We start from the raw sequence: 17,408 nt of genomic DNA, 5'->3' as shown, positions 1-17,408 counted from the left end.
TTAGGAAGAATTCTATAACCCTAAGAAATGGATGATACTGAAATGTGTGGGACAAATAAGAATTGCAGATTCTACTTAGAAGCTCCAAAGGGAGTGAATAGAGCCCTAAAGTCAGGAGGATCTGAGTTCAAATTTGAAGCCTCAAACACTCAACACTTCCCAGCTTATTTGACCCTGGGCAAGTCACTTAACCCCAATTTTCTCAAGGAAAAAAAAAAAAAAAGCTCCAAAGGAAAATAAGGCAGCTGTATTTACATCAATCAACAGATTAGTATTCCACTGATGTAGGGAAGTAAACTAGCTTCCATGCTTGCGCCTATAAAAATGATTCTTATATAAAAATATCTGAAAGTTTTCAGTATACTATTCAAACCCAAGTAAGTAAATACAAATTCCCTAATAACCATTTTAATATTTTTAATTTACTTAGTGAAAGAGTTCATGACCCATAATTTTATCAAGACAAATGAAGAGTGAGAAATATCTGCATTCTCAAAATTTAGGCCAAAATGGCATACTTCTCTGAATAGCTGTTAAATGGAAGATTCAAAAGCTTTTTTTTAACATAGAGCTCAAAAATGCCACCAATTCAGTTAGAAGTAGAAGGAAAAAAAAGATCTATGCTAGAATATGACCAATCTCACCTCAGCTGCTTCATTCATCTTAACAATCATGGCACTAACTACATCATCTGCATCACTGATAAAAGTTCCACCATCACGATTTCGCCTGCGCTTTCCACTCAAGCTCTTCTTACGCTGCAGCATCATCTCAAAATCTGACATGAAGTCCATACTGGAGTCCAAGGAAGACAAAATTAGGTATAGTGAAAATGTTAAGAAAGGCCTTCTCCCCACCACCATTTTTAAAATTCTACAAACTTACATAAGCATTTTAAATATTTCAATTCTGGAATATGCTGCTGGACTTGCAGGTACTTAAAAAAAAAAAAAAAAACCCACCCACAACCCTTTAATGACATTTTCATCTCTAATAATTTACCACCTGAAAACAAAGATATTTCTTAAACTGATACCCACTGCTAAGTATATAGTAATTCCTGAATTATGAGATTATCTGTGTGTTTTAAATTATCCACAAAAATAATAAAAAACATGTTAAGGTTTTTTGGGGGCAATTAATATTTCATAGATGCTTTTAGAAATGCTTGCTAAATTGAACTAATATTAAGTGCTTTAGGAATACAGAAATAAATCAGATAGGGTACCCCCTGTACTCAAGAGACTTATAGCACAATGGTTTTAAATGAAGTATAATCAAATATTGGATGTTATATTATTCAGATAAATGAAAATTTATAATAATGTTTTTTAAGATGAATTTACTTATTTAGCATATATAATATGCTAAGAACAGTATTTGTAAGTTAAACAACTTGCTTATTACATGTGGGCACTAATCTCAAGACAGGACAGGCCTTGAACTCACAAAAAAATTCAAAAAGAATTGCTCTTAATGATGAAAAATTGTACATTTGTGAATCTCCAGATTCTTCTGTAATGGCTTAAAATTTTTGGTAAGCATTTATTATCTCTTCCTCCTACTACCCCTCCCTCAACACTGAGCAAAAAACAAAAAACAAAACCCATAACATGTATTACATAGACAGGAAAAACAAATTGCCCCACCTAAAAACCTGGGTCTCATTCTGCATTTTAAGTCTCATTACTTCTCTGGCAGGCAAACAGAATGTTTCATCTTAAGACTTTTAGATTCATAGTTTATCATTGCAATGACTGATATTCTAAAGTCTTACAAAAATTTTAAGCCATTACAGAAGAGTCTAGATATTCACAAATGTACAATTCTCCTTCTAGTTCTATGCTAAAATATGACAAATCTCACCTCAGCTGCTTCATTCAACTCTTTAATTTTTTGCAAGCTCAAGGTCTATCTTGTCTTGAAGCTAGCATCCACATGTAATAAACAAGTTGTTTATACTTTCATCAAATGCATTTATAATAGGCCTTACAATAAAGAGAAAATAATTCTGTGAGGGAGGCAGTATAAATATTAAAATTTTACACACGAAAGAATAAAGGAGGTCCAGGCTTTAAGACCCAATGGTTAGTAAGTTTCCAAACTTTAGACTCCAACTCCAGTCCTTCTACTACACCAAGCTGCTCAAAAGCACTGCACTATGGACTCTGTAGTCTTGGAATTAAGTCTCACTTTTTTCTACTAACTTGTGGCCAATATGGTCTTAAACAAATCAATTAATCATTAGGTGCCTTAGCTTCTATTAGCATAATAAGGTGATACTATTTGTTTCCCCCATCTCCTTCACAGGGTTCTTGGGAAAATGGAATGAGATCACAGATGGTGAAAGTGCTTTGCAAAATCAAGTGTGATTCAAATATAAAGTAATAATATTTTGCAAACTAATTTAAAATGAGACAAGATGACATTATAAGGCCAACCAAGAATATGTACATATTTAGAGGCAGCTAAGTGGCTCATTGGATAGAGTGCTGAGCCCAGAGTCAGGAAGACTCAAGTTCAAATCTAGTCCCAAATACTTACTAGCTGTATGATCCTGGGCAAGTCCTTAACCTCTCTTTACCTTAGGTTTCCTCATCTATAAAATGAAGATAATAATAGCACCCACCCTACAGGATTGCTGTGAAGATCAAAAAAAAATTATAAAAAGTGCTTAGCATAATGCCTGGCACACAAAATGCTATCTGTTATTATTATTATTATGAGTTCAAATCTGTTTCAGTTAAAAAGTAATATAAAGAAAACGGTCTGGGATCATATTAATCCATATTAAAAAACCTTGTTAGTAAGACTAATACTTTTCCCTTTGGCTTCATGAGTAAGCTTAGGGTAGAATAAACTGGGATCAAAAAAAGTTTTTTTTTTTTTTTTTTTTTTTTTAAAACATGGCACTGATTTATCCTTTGTATTGCAGTTAGGAATCTAGATTTTAAATTCCAGATATATGAACAATGTAAAGACTATATTGACCAAAGCAATTATGGTCAAATAAAATTACAATCATTATCTCAAACAGATAACAAACTGGGTAAGCATTTGTCCTCAATTATAAAATGCCTTTTAAAAAACACATTTTGCCCACATATGGACTCACTGTTTTCCTCTTTTTATGTTATCATCAGAATCTGAATCATCTGCTGCCTCTTTAACTTGTGTTTCATTTTTTTCTTCTTCCAAATCTTCTTGGTTAAAACCCTAAATTAGAGGCAGTACAGATTAGTTAATAGCAATCCTATTTTTTCTTGCTTGATATTTTGTATACTGTTCCCTCCCACCCCACTCTCTTAACCCTCAATGTAAGAGAATTTTAACAAAGTAAAAATCATATGCCCATGATGAGGCCTGATGTTAGATTTATTGCTCTTTATCCCAATTTGGATCATGCCAATTGGTCCATAAGCACTGATTACATACCTACTATGTGCTCAGCACTAGGGATCTGAAGACAGGAAAAAAAGTGGGTCCTTGCCTTCAAGAACCTCACAGAAAACATCTATCTATATAGACAGGATAAACTGGAGATAATCAATAGAGAAAAGGCACTAGCATTAAGAATAATAAAGAATGGCTTTCTCATAGAATATGAGATTTTGGTTGAAACTTGAAGGAAGCCAGGAGACAGAGATAAGGAGGGAGAATATTCTAAATTTGAAGGATAGTCAAAGAGAATGTCTGGAGTCTGGAGATAGAGTCTTGTGGGTGGAAAGGCTAAGCCATCACCGACACTACATTATGATCTAGATGACTGATCTAGTGGCTTAGAAGGGATGTAAGGTGCAAAAAGCCTGGAAAAGTAGGAAGAGGCCAAATTATGAAGTGCTTTAAAATTCAAACAGGGGATTTCATATTTTATTCTAGAGATGACAATCACCAGAGTTTTAGTGAATATGAGAGTAACATAGTCAAGACTTTTCCTTTAGGAAAATTACGACAGTTTAATAGAGGATAGATTTTAGTGGGAAGAAATTTGAGGCAGAGAAACCAATATCTCTGGTGTGAGCTAGTGAGGGCCTACACCAGCATGGTGGCAGGAAGTGTCAGTGAAAAAAAGTCATGTGCAAGAAATGCTGCAAAAGTAAAAAAATAAAAAAATCTTAGCAATAGCTTAAATGTAGAGTGAGGAGTCAACATTGACAATGAGGTTGTGTATTTGGATGACTGAGGAGAGAGTGGTACCCGAGACAATGATAGGAAAATTCAGAAGAGGGGAGGGTCTGAGGGGAAGATAATGAGTTTAATTTTAGAAATGTTGAGTTTAAGGTATCAACAAAACATCCAGTGTGAGAGTCTAATTAGTAGCAGGACATGTGAGTTTAGAGGTTCAGAGAGAAATTAGGGCTATCTAGATAAACTGATCTGAGAATTTTAAAAATATACATATTTCAATGTGTTTTAAAAGTAAATGCTTCATATTATATTTACAGTAAATTCTTCTTCCTCTTCATCACCAGATTCTCCAAATATATCTGCTATCAAGTTCCTGTAAAAGATATAGAGAGTAAGAGTTATTTTTGTTTCCTCATTTTCCTTCCTTCTTTTTTTTTTTTTTTTTTTTTTTTTGGCTGGGGCATTAGGATGAGAATTGTGTCTCCTTTTCCTGCCCAGATTCTTACAGGCCTAATCTCATTACTGGTGAGCACCAGAGATTTGACTCGGTTTATTTCTGCTCCTCCATAGATAGCCTGGTAGTCTCCTACTCTTGAGAGGCTTTTACTATACTAATGTTGGACTCAAAGGAGACACCTGATCCCAGTATAATTCAGAACTTTCAAGCTCAAATGATCCACCAGCCTCAGCTTCTGTGCTAAGAGGAGTTACAGGTGTGTACCATCATATCAGGATGCTTCCTCATTTCCAAAGTATCTAAAAAATCCAGATCCCAAATAGATCATTAAAAAGTCAGGATACTGTCATAATACTGTCAGCTTAATAGGCAATCTGAATGTATATGAAACATACAAAGTTTTTCTAAACTTTATTTGTAAGAATCCTCTGAAAATTCAAACACATTTAAATGTCACTTACTCCTCTTCATTTCCTGAATCACTGTCACTCCCAAACAGATCTTTCTCTTCACTTTTCTTTCCAATCTCTTCCTTCCCTGCTTCTTCTTCTTCACTCTCTGATGCTACAGCCTTTTTCAGTCTTTTAGCAGATTTTTCTGATGCAGCATCACTGTCAGAGTCTTCTGCATCAGAGACGATGCGCCCTTTCTTTGCAGCTGTTAACAAGCAAAGTAATGTTAATAATAAATCTCTACAGTTACTTTATATTGTCAAGTTTTCATATGCTTCATCAGATCAGTGCCACAAAAATTTATTAAGCACCAACTGTGTACAGCAATATCTTACTCTACAGGGCTTATTATTATTCCTGCCATTATGGAACTATATAGTAAGGAAATATGACCCAAAATTATTTTATATCTATATTTTTTAAAATATACATTAGATATTATGTAAAAGTCCATTATGAGTATTAACATTATCAACTACAGAAATCAAATAAGAATTTATGGAGGAGGTGGCAATTCAAATGGGCCTTAAAGACTGTCTGGAATTCACTTTTTCTCAAAGTCCTTTCTGGCCTCATGCCATCTAGTATTTCAAGATCTTCTTGTCTGCCCAGTGGAGAAAAAAGGGAAAGCATTCTAGGCACAGAGCATAGTGTAAACAAAACCAAGAGGGTATGTTCAGGGTACCCAGTAGTTCAATACAGAATATGAATATATATATATATATATATATTTTTTTTTTTTAAATTTATATAACATATGCATGGGTAATTTTTCAGTATTGACCCTTGCAATACCTTGTGCTCCAACTTTTCCCCTCCTTCCCCCCACCCCCTCCCCTAGATGGCAGATAGTCCAATACATGTTAAATTTTATGCAGAATATTTCAAGGGATGAGATAAGTCTGAAAAGGTAAAGTAGTACTATATTGTGGATGGTTCCCTGAATGCCTAGCAAAGAATAATTACTTGCTACGTAAAGTAATAATTACTTGCTACATAAGATTTACAAAAATATGGTATGGCCAGCTTATTACTGCTTTCATGGAATTTACAATCTACAGTAAGGGAATATTAAGGCTAGATAGAATGGCAGCAGAGAATGCAAGCAGCATAACTTACTATGTGCTACTGTAATTGTCTAGATAGATGCTCATGAGTGAAATCTCTACTAAATGAGAGGAAGTGGAGATTAGGGGAAAGATTTTTCAAAGCTGAGAATAAGGGAGTAAAAAGAACAGCCAAAGGAGAGCATGTAGGCCAAGGACAGACCCTCAGGAAACACATCTTAAGGATGAGAAAGTACTGAAGGAGGCAAAAAAGGAATAACAGAGATGTAGAAGATGAACCAGAAGAACTTGGTATCTGAGTATTAAAAGAATACTCAGTGTAATATGCTGAAAATGGTTTCTATAATTGTATCATAGTCACTAAGCACTAAGCACAACTTTCTGAAATATAGTCAGTAAGAATGGGAGAAGGGGGATGAGGCAAGGGAAGAACTCCAGAATGTTTAAAATAAATGTTCCCTAAGATTTAAAAGAAATAGATCCTGAAAGTGCACTAATATAGCCTTCAGATTGATTTACTTTATAAGTGTTTTTTTTTCCCATGTTAGTAATCTTTCTGCTTTATTGCTAGCAAATCCCAGACATTCAAAATTACTACTTGATTTAGTAGAAATTTTTTTCTTCAATTATCTCCCAGTCTGTTCTACTTGTTGCTTGCACAGTTCCCCAAACCCCCAAATTCCTATTACATCATTAACAAATCCCTTTGTTGTATTAGATTTCCATTTTTTATTGAATGCCTTTATAATACCTATTTTTTTCTGAATAAATTATGTCCCTTGCCTCCCTCTGGAATAATGTGAGAATACTTTTTGGATGTTCTTTGACACTCGGGGTCAGGAAAAGGAGGACACTACCCTTTTTTTTTTTAACCTTTTTATTTCCAAAATATATGCACAGATAATTTTCAACATTCACCCTTGCAAAATCCTGTGTTCCAAATTTTTCTTCCTTCCTTCCCCTCACTCCCTTTTCCTTAACAAATAATCCAGTATATGTTAAATACATACAATTCTCCTATACTATTTCCACATTTATCATGATGCACAAGAAAAATTAAATCAAAAAGGAAAGAAAAATGAGAGCAATCCTGCTCATTCCTACTTCCCCTCTTGGGAGAGAAGCTTGAAGCTTAAAAAAAATTCAGATTAGTTTGTATCAAGATGCCTTACAAATGCTTTTAAATCCCCAAATGTCCACACTTTTCCCCCCTCCCTCCCCCCAACACAAACTGCTTTTAAATTCCTTTTCTTTCCATCTAATACAGAGTTATTTCTTCCTTACTACCTAGAAAACCTCTTCTCTTCCGGAACCCCACTTCTTTCTTTACTAGTTTCCCTTTCCCAACTCTAGATTTCCTGACATCCCCTCTCTTACAAGATGAGAGGTATGTCCCAGCAGTTCCCATTCCCTGGAGCTATTAAGTTCCCCATCTTACCAACCTGTCTCAGACCCCAGGATGGCCCAGCCACCAAAGGCCAGACAGACCACCTTCTTCCCTTTGGCCTGTGCACAGAGCTGCCTGGCTGCTGCAGAAACTACTCTGGCTCCCTTCCTACATTCACCAGTGGCCTCACTTACCAGTGTCTGGGATCTCAGACAGTCTATGAGGGGGAGATGCTGGAGCCGAGCCAAGAGGCCATTGAAATCAACAGGACTCATCTCCTTGTGCTTTGATAGGCCTCACCCTAAACTCATAATGTCTGGATCCCCGACTGACCATGTGTAAGAAACAAAGTATCTTTATCTGAAGGGTAAACCTCACCATAACTACTTCATCTCTCAGGTTCAGGACTCTGAAATTCTCAACACTCAAACTCTTCTGTTTTTCTACTTCTCTCCTGCTTCACTTTTTCTCAAAGTCCTTTCTGGCCTCATGCCATCAAGTATTTCAAGATCTTCTTGTCTGCCCAGTTATGATTTTATTTCTCTCCCTTTAGTCAATCCTTTATAGTCAGTCACTTCAACAAGGTATCCTCTACTCTTGAATTCCTTGAATACAACACCAACTGAGCTTTCACTGACCCATGACAATTCTTTTATTCATCTCTGATGGATACTTTTTCATATTCTTCCTGGCAGCTGCTCCAAAGCTCTCCCCTCAATCATACCTCCTTCTCCAGCTTTTAATAAAAAATTGAGTAAAGCTCTTTTGAGTTCCTTCATATGTCCTCTCCCCCCCAAACTTCAACAGGTCTACCCTCATTCACTTTATCCTCCTTTGTTTCAGTTCCAGAAGATGAGGTAACCTTTCTTCAAGTTAAAGCTTGTGTCCTTGATGCCAACCTCTTTGTTCTTTGAGACCTTCTATTACCAATCAGACTTCCACCTCACAGGCTACTTCCTAGATGCTACAAACACATTGCTGTTCTCCATTCCCAATTAAGAAGATAAAACTTCCCCTGACATACAAGTTTTCTTCATCCCTGCTTCTGTGTACAAACCTCTGAGAAGCATCTATTTGTTACTTCCACAAACCTTACCACTCACTGAACCCCTCAATTCACTGAAATCTGTCTCCTGTCTCCATCAGGAAACTGAAACTTCTGAAACTGTTCTCTCACAGGTCACACTCCTTAATCTCTCTGCAGCATCTGACCCTACTGAACACTCTTATCTAGATTTCCCTTGACTTCTACATTTCTTTCTTGATTTGCTTTTTTAATCCTTTTTCTTGTCTTTCCACTAATTCCATTGCTGATTTATCCTCTTCCTGCCACCTAAAAATGAATTTCTCTTTCATTTATTTTCAATCTATTTGTGTACTACCTACTTCTCTACTGTCTATAAACATATTCATGTCTCTTGCATCCTCAAAAACCCCCATTTGTTCTTTCTATCCCTGCTAGCAATCTTAACGATGTATCTCATCTTGTTCATTGTTAAACTCCTTGAGGAGGTCATCTACAACTGGCACCTCCACTTCCTTCCCTCTCATTATTAATCCTCTGCAGTCAAGCTTCCAACCTCATCATTTACTTGAAATGGCTCTCTTCAAAAATTACCAATGATTTCTTAATTATCATCTTACCTCTCGGTAATCTGACAATGATGATCCCTCTCTTCTTGATACCTATTTGCGTTCTGTGACACACTATTCTCTCCTGGTTCAGCTACCTTGGTCCTACATCCCTTCTCCGGTTCCTTTGATGGATTTCCATTCAGGTTAAGCCTGTTAACTGGGAGTATCCCCCCAAAGCTCTGTCCTGAACTCTCTTCTCTTCTTTCTCTAAATTATTTTACTGGTGATCTTAGCAGCACTCATGGATCCAATTATCACCACCAAGCTAATGATTCTCAGATCTCTTTCTCCAACCCTAACTTTTCTGCTAACCACCAATCTCACATTTCCAACTGCTTTTTGACATCTCCAATTGGATATCCTGTAGACACCAACACATCTAAACTTGTGACATGTCTCAAACTGTACTTACTTTCTTCCCAACCCTCTCCTCTTCCTAACTTCCTTTAACATTACTGTGGGAGTTCTACCACCTTCTCAATCACCCAGACTTTGCAACCTATGAGTCATTCTTGACTCTTCTTCATCCCATACCTGTTCATGTTCAATCAGTTGCTTAGTGTTGCCAATTTTACCTTTATAACATTTTCTCTGCTCTGATATTTCCATCATATTGGTGCAGGCTCTGGTCCCCTCACATCAGTTGTTCTTCCCCTGGAAGGCATTGTTTAGCTAACTATTCATGGAGAAAATATACTTCTGTTCTGATGTCCAAAGAATGCCAACTTCTTTTGAAGAAGTTCTAGAATCAGAATTGCCAGCTGTGCTAACATGGTAGCTGTAAAAAAGTTAAGCTGCTTGCAATTTTTACCAAGGTGAGAGAGGAAGTGTGGCAAATAGCTCCGCTGTCATTTGGTTCTGTCTCCATTGTCTCAAACTCAAACTACTATTGAAGTACCACTCAATTTTTTGAGTATAATCATTATCCTACATATATTTATCTCAGTGTACCCTCTTTAAAAACAATATAAGCCAATTATATTCCCATTACTCATAGACAGCTTTTAACTTTTCCTTTAGTTTTAGTTTTTAATTCACAGTAAGCTAAATTCAAAGACAATCCTTTATAAATTTCATTGAGGAACTTTAAACCTCTGATACAAAAAAATAAAACTAGAAAAATAAAAAAGAAATTGCAATAGGGTCTATTAACAGATATGATAGTAAACAAAAGTAAAAGTAACAAAAAAAGATCTTACGTGCTTTCTCTTCATCTTCACTATCAGAAAGGATAGCAGCTTTCCTCTTTACTACTTTCTCTTCCTCCTTCTCTTCTTCCTCATCACTATCCATTTTCTGTCTTTTAGGTGCTTCATCCTCACTGTCGGAACTGTGAAATATTTTTTGCTCTGGATGGTTACTTGAATGAAAAGAGTCATTCTGTAATTTCCCTTTATCCTGTCTGTTTTCTCTGTCACTATCATCTGAGTCAATCTTCTGTTTTTGTTTAGAGGAATTTTCATTTTCAGAATCACTGGCATGAGCTTTCTGAAGCCCCTCACTTTCAGAGTCACTTGGCTGGCGTTTTGGGACCTCCTCATTTTCAGAGTCACTAGCAACTTTAGGAGCATCCTCAGCTTCCGAGTCACTGGCACGGCCCTTTTGGGGCTCATCAGCTTCCGAATCACTGGCAGGGCCTTTTGGGGGCTCTTCAGTTTCTGAATCGCTAGCAGGATCTTTCCTGGGCTCATCAACTTCCGAATCACTGGCTGGGACTTTCCTGGGCTCATCAGCATCCGAATCACTGATGGGACCTTTCCTGGGTTCATCAGCTTCTGAGTCACTAGCAAGAACTTTCCTGGGCTCTTCAGCTTCAGAATCACTGGCACCACCTTTTCGGGATTCATCAGCTTCTGAGTCACTGGCAAGACCTTTCCTGGGTTCATCAGCTTCAGAGTCACTGGCACCACCTTTTCGGGATTCATCAGCTTCAGAGTCACTGGCAAGACCTTTCCTGGGTTCTTCAGCTTCAGAGTCGCTAGGAGGACCTTTCCTGGGCTCATCAACTTCTGAGTCGCTGGCAGGACCTTTCCGGGATTCATCAGCTTCTGAGTCACTGGCAGGACCTTTCTGGGACTCATCAGCCTCCGAGTCACTAGCAGGATCTTTATGGGGCTCTTCAACATCTGAATCGCTATCAATGCCTTTCTGAAATTCCTCGTTCTCAGAGTCACTAGCAGGAATCTTAGGGGCATACTCATTCTCTGAGTCACTTGCATGCCCATTGAGAGGTTCTTCATTTTCAGAGTCACTAGCAGGCAGCTTCTGGGGCTCGTCATTTTCAGAGTCACTTGAGGGATGATTTAGGTCCTCATTTTCAGAGTCACTTACTGGAGGATCTGGCTGGTCTTCGGTGTCAGAGTCACTATACTTATTTCTATGAAGCTCCTCATTTTCAGAGTCACTAGCATTGTGATTTGTAAGATCCTCATTTTCTGAGTCTGTCATATGATGTCTTTTAATACGTCCATCATCTTCTCTATCACTATGATCATTCTGCAAGAGAAAAAAAATACCAAGAAAATTAATAACGTTTAAAAGGATTAAGAATTTTGAAACTTAATTGAAATGCATTTTTGAAAATGTCCAACACTTATGAATTAAAATGCTTATTTTATAGCTATATATCAGGAATGAAGGACCTATTTCAGCCAAGGGTCATTTGTATATTTATAACATCATTCGTGGGACCATACAAAACTATCAATTTAAAAAACTCAAGTAGTGGAAGGCTGTTGTCACAAGTAGTGGGAGGCTGTTGTCACCTGCAGTTGCCTTGGCAGGGAGAGCCAGACTAAATGACTTTGTGGGCCTTATATGGCCCAAAGGCCTAATGATCCCTACATGAGCTATAAATACAAAAAGGAAAACTCTATGTGAAAATGTGCAATGATGAAAAAAACAAAAAAACATCATGATAACTCATCATCTGATGGATATCCCCAAAGGGAAATGATAAGCCAGCTTTTACACCAAATGAAATCTATAAAAAACATTATATCAAAATTATTTAAAGGCTTATACTGAATTTAAAGGATCGGACACAAGGTATAGCTCTCTAGTACGTGAGACAGCCTCCAAAGTCCTAATTAGCCAAACAATTAAGAGATATCATTCAAGAGGAACAAAAAAGGCACCCCAAAACTTATTTTAAAAGGCAACATACAAATGTCTGTTTTGTTTTTTTTTTAATAAGTGACTCTGGACCCACTGACGATATATATTAAAAGAGCAAATGAAATGAAAAAATGTACCTTTTCTACTGTTAAAATGTACTTTTCCTACTGTTAAAATTTTCCATTTATTCTTATTCATGTGAAGAACTATAAACTACATCAATTACTTCCCAAAAGTATACTAATTGTTTTCCTAATTTAACATAATACAACATATAAAAATCACCTGTTTCAGAAATACATTTTCAAATTTCATTCAGAGCTTCACATCACTAAAAATTTCCAAATGCTAATAGAAAACATATCCTCCTAATATACTAAGATGAAAAGTAATTTAGTCTTTACTTTTCCAAATATGATTGTTTATTCCTATAGTCAGAATGAATTTTTCCAAGTATTTATTAAAAAAGCTAATACTAATATTCCATGTTCTACTAGAACCAACTATTCTACTAGATTTATTCAATTACAGAAAGCCTTAGTACCCTTCACCTCCATTCCCTAGTGAAATCTGGTACTTACTAAATGATATGACATAAGGAGATAGGAATATAACTAAGAATCAAGTATGATGTTTAAGTGGGAAAAAAAATTAATCTTTGAAGTTTAATATTATTATATTTTATGTTTTCATAGATAGAACGGATAGATGGAATAGATAGATAGAAGGGAGAAGGGATCCTCAGAAGTCACATAAAATCCAGTCCTCTCTTTTTAAATAAGAATTAAGGGCCAAAGAAGTTAAATTATTTGCTCAAATCACATAGGAAAAAATCAGGGCAGGGATAGAATCATAGGCGCTGACACTTAATCAACTGTACTGTTTCCAGTCTCTCCCTACAATGGCTCCAACAACCTTTTCAGAATTATTTCCCAACTTCCCACATTCTATGTTCTAGTCAAAAATGACCTCTAGCTATACATAAAACAAACTATATCTCTTTTCACAAAATTATTGTCTCAAGAGAACTCTCCATCCCTACTTCTGCTTGTCTCATTTCTAGTCTATCTTCAAGGTCCACTTACAAAAACTTTATTTTCTATGAAAATTTTTGGGATCCCACATCTCCCACTCTCAATGTAATCACTCCTTCCCCTCTGAATTATAATACTAAAACTTATTTAACGCAGATGGGGGCCTTTAACATATAACAATGGCCACGTCCCAGGGACCTTCTAACTTCAGAAACTAGGAAGGTAGGTGGCATGATGGAGAGGCTTGGAGTCAGGAAAACCTGAATTCAAACACAGCCTCACAGCCTTTACTTAGTTGTATGACTCTGAAAAAGTCACTTCACCCTGTTTGCATCAATTTCCCCACCTGTAAAATGAGTTAGAATTGGAAATGACAAACCACTTCTAGTATCTTTGCCAAGAAAACCCCAGAAAGGCTCATAAAGAAATGGACACAACTGACAGGACTGAACCACAGGAACATTTTACTATTATAAACTCTACCAAATACTGGAGTAGGATACCAAAAAAGACCCAAAACACATTTAATCTACCAGTTCTGAAACAATAATTACAGTGAAAATTTTATTCCAAATGGCCAGCTACCAAGCAATAAATGATAACAATCATGAGACAACATCATTTATTAACTGGGAATGGCTGAACAAATTTTGGCATGTGAATGTAATAGCATATTGCTGAATCACAAAAAAAAAAAAGATACTTGTTCATGCAATCTCCTTGAAGGCTGGGACTACCCTGAGCAATTAGCACATTGTAGGCACTTGATAAATACTTAATGATTGAGCAATATAATAAGCAGATCCTTATTATCTTCTATATCTTTTATTTCTTTTGAAGGACAGTTATTTTTTTCACATTGGAAACTTTTTAAAAGCCTGTTACTTCACAAATTATTATTCATAGTTTGAACAATTTTGGGGGGTAAATACAAACCTTTGTTTCTGGATCAAAATGCAAACATCTATAATGATTTACTCAAGAATAATCAATTTTTCAAAAATTTCTACCAAATATGTAAGTTTCATATTATCACAAAATTTTGCAAAGATTCTTCCTCACAAATGATTATTTAAAAAATTGATTATTCTTATAACTGTTCAATTTTAAACATTCCTATCTTGATTTCTTCCTATCTTTCCATTTTCTTATACCTTATTCCCTCCTCCCCTTTCAGCTAGGTTACAGTATAGTGACATGGGCCTCCCCCTTTTGTTCTTTTCACAAGACACTTCATTTTCTGATTTTCTGCATAACTAGCTGTCCTGCAGTTTAGAATTCTCTCCCTTCTCACTTCCTTTTGTTTCCCAGTTTCACTTAAAATCGTAACTTCTAAGAAGCCTTTTCCACTCCAATTTAATATTAGTAACTTCCCTTTGAGAATATTTCCAATTTGTATGCATCTTTTTTACTCACAATTATTTTTCTGTTTTCTTATTAGATTGTGAGCTCCTTAAGGACAGACTTATTTTGCCTTTCTCTGTATCCCAGAGCTTAGCACAGACTGACACACAGCAGATTCTTAATAAATTCTTGTTGACTAGACTTGATCAAAGTGATTGTGAAGCAAGAAACATGTCCAAATTATATAGGGGGTTACATTTTCATCTAATAGACCTGAACACTATACTGATATCTACTTCAGTTGATAATCATTTTCAGTCCAATGGTACTATTTAAAAATTTATCTCAATACAGCATTTCCATTAACATGCTTTTAAAGTAACAGATATTTCCTAAGTTTCAACAAAATATCACATATATGTTATCAATGAGTAACTATCTGTTGCTTTATTCATTTATAATGCAAAATAGAAAGATTTTAGTTTTTCAATTATTTATCAGAAAGGAGTCCAAACACATGGATGATTATTTTTCCATGTACAAGTACAAACCTTTTAAGTTGTTTTGCATGATTTGGAAAGAAGCCCACTATAATAGTAGTTATTGGCAGAATAAGGCATTTTTACACTTAAGTCTGTAAGCAACCTTACATACATTAGCAAGCAACTCTTCTGATAACAAAAAGATGGGTTTCTGAAAAGGTTCTTTTTGTTTTCTAAAAGAATCTAATTTTCCCTCTGCTCAACATTTTCTATATAACCTCTTTCAACACCATTAAGTTTTATATGATCTGAAGCTAACAAAGATGGCAGCAGTCTTTCTTTCCCATCAATAACATAATTTTGGTGGTACAATATGATAAAGTAGCAGGAAGTACATCAACCCTTTGCAACCTCACTCTTTTAAGCACATCTAGAAAAGGCACCAGAATGAATTCTGATTGGGAAAAATAGCAAGTCATTTCTCTAGCTCAGGTGTGCATAGGGACAAGGGGCAGGGGACCTAGCCAGGGGCATACAGATAGAGCATTCCAATCGTAAAAGAAGGTATTTATTAAAAGCAAAAAAGAAGCTTTAGACCCAAAAAGGGTGGACTCCAACTTTGTGCAGGATTCACAAACAGGTGCCAATAGAAAGTTGTTACTCACAACTCACTACTTTGTTACTGCAAATCCAGGGTAAAATGAGGAAAGGACCTGTGCCTAGGATGATATTACAAGGTAAACTATTGTTACAGGTCCTACTCTGTATACCAAGCAAAAAAAAGAAATTCAGAAGCTAGAAGCTTAATTTGGATTACAAAAGTGTGGTTTAGGCCACAGGACTGATCAGGGCCCAACTTTTAGTTTTAAGCCCACAGAGGGAAAAACAGGGCAGAAATCCCTAGGAAGAGAAGTACCAGTTCTGTCATTTTGTCACAACAAAGCTTTCTAGCTGGTTGATAATGGCAGATTCAGAAGCAATCTACTGAAACTTGAAACAGGAAAGACCTTGAGGAGCTTTGAATCAGACTATTGTGGGAACACTGAATACTTATAGATCTTCAGCCAAAGATGTCTCTAGGATCTCAGAATTAACAAAACAGTTAATATTCCCAAGGGAAAAAAACAAAACAAAACAGCAGCACCAGTAGACACATTCCCTTCAGAAGAAGAGACCAGGATAACATCAAATCTGAAGTCAGGAAGTAGGCTGGATAAATAAGAGATGAAATCTCACCACTAAAAGCTATTATGGTGACAGCGAAGATCAATTTACAAAACTTGAAGAAAGAATGACTAAAATGTTTAGAAGCAAAGCCTCAAGCACTACATGGCTTGGGCATAGATTCAACTAGAATTCCTGGAAGATATGAAACAAGTTTAAAAAAATTTTATACGTGAAATGATAATACTAGAGAAAAAATTAGAAAAGAAATGAGAGCTAAAAAAGAATTGGAAATAAAGGAGTCATAAATTGTTCAAGCAACAAATTCCCTGAAAATTAGAATGGACCAAAATGGAAGCTAATGACTTCATAAGGGGAAAAAAAAAAAAAAAGACAGGGAGGGGGAGAGAGAAAAAATAGGGGAAGGGAGAAGGGTGAGAAGTAAGGTACCTTCCTGCAAAAAACAACTGACCTGGAAAACAGAATGAAAAGAAAAAAAACATAAGAATCAACAAACTACCTGAAAGCCAAGCCCAACCAAACCAACCAAACAAACAAGTTTAGGTATCATAGTTCCAGATTTTTTTTAAGGCTCTGAAGGTAAAAGTAGAAATAGAGAGAATCCATCTGTTATACCCTGAAAGAAACTCTAAAATGAAAACTCTCAGGAACGTAGAGTCAAAACAAAACAGCCAGCCAGAAAAGAATTCAAGAATTCAGGAGCCATAGTCAGACATAGACACAGTTTAGCAGCCACATATTATAAAGAAGCAGAAAGTTGGAATGTTACATTACAGAAGGCTAAGGATAAAGGGGGAAATGGACCTTTAATGAAATAGAGGATATTGAAGCATTCCAGATGAAAAAACAGAACTACCTAGAAACTCTTAAGTGTAAATTAAAAAGTACAGGAAAACACAATGAGGTAAACAGGAATGAACAATGATAAGGGACCAAAGAAAGATATACCACTTTCATTCAAATATAAGGAGATGACGAACCTTTTTTCTCACAGTGGGAGTCTAATTAGAAAAGACCTGGAAGTAGTTTTGTTGTGTCTTGATGATCTGAAAAGAAGAATGAATAAGGAAGGAAAGATGAATAAACTAGAGGGAGAAAGAAAGAGGAGAGCTAGGGAAAT

At 36.0% G+C, this 17,408-nt stretch overlaps 1 protein-coding gene across 2 annotated transcripts in view; it reads right to left on the bottom strand.

Moving 5' to 3' along the window:
• Positions 1 to 17,408, bottom strand: part of IWS1 (interacts with SUPT6H, CTD assembly factor 1) — a 43,652-nt gene that overhangs the window by 9,947 nt on the left and 16,297 nt on the right. For both annotated transcript variants that reach the window (XM_074301721.1, XM_074301722.1), the window contains exons 3-7: positions 10,326 to 11,622; positions 5,047 to 5,242; positions 4,444 to 4,501; positions 3,116 to 3,216; positions 645 to 795 (exon numbers count right to left, since the gene is read on the bottom strand). In XM_074301721.1, the coding sequence (XP_074157822.1) occupies positions 645 to 795; positions 3,116 to 3,216; positions 4,444 to 4,501; positions 5,047 to 5,242; positions 10,326 to 11,622 (1,803 nt within the window). The remainder of the gene's footprint in view (positions 1 to 644; positions 796 to 3,115; positions 3,217 to 4,443; positions 4,502 to 5,046; positions 5,243 to 10,325; positions 11,623 to 17,408) is intronic.

Source organism: Sminthopsis crassicaudata, chromosome 3 (genome assembly GCF_048593235.1).
Source record: "Sminthopsis crassicaudata isolate SCR6 chromosome 3, ASM4859323v1, whole genome shotgun sequence".
Lineage (NCBI taxonomy): Eukaryota > Metazoa > Chordata > Mammalia > Dasyuromorphia > Dasyuridae > Sminthopsis > Sminthopsis crassicaudata.
Note: the sequence above shows the minus strand (reverse complement) of the source record. Positions and strands in the feature narration are given on the sequence as shown.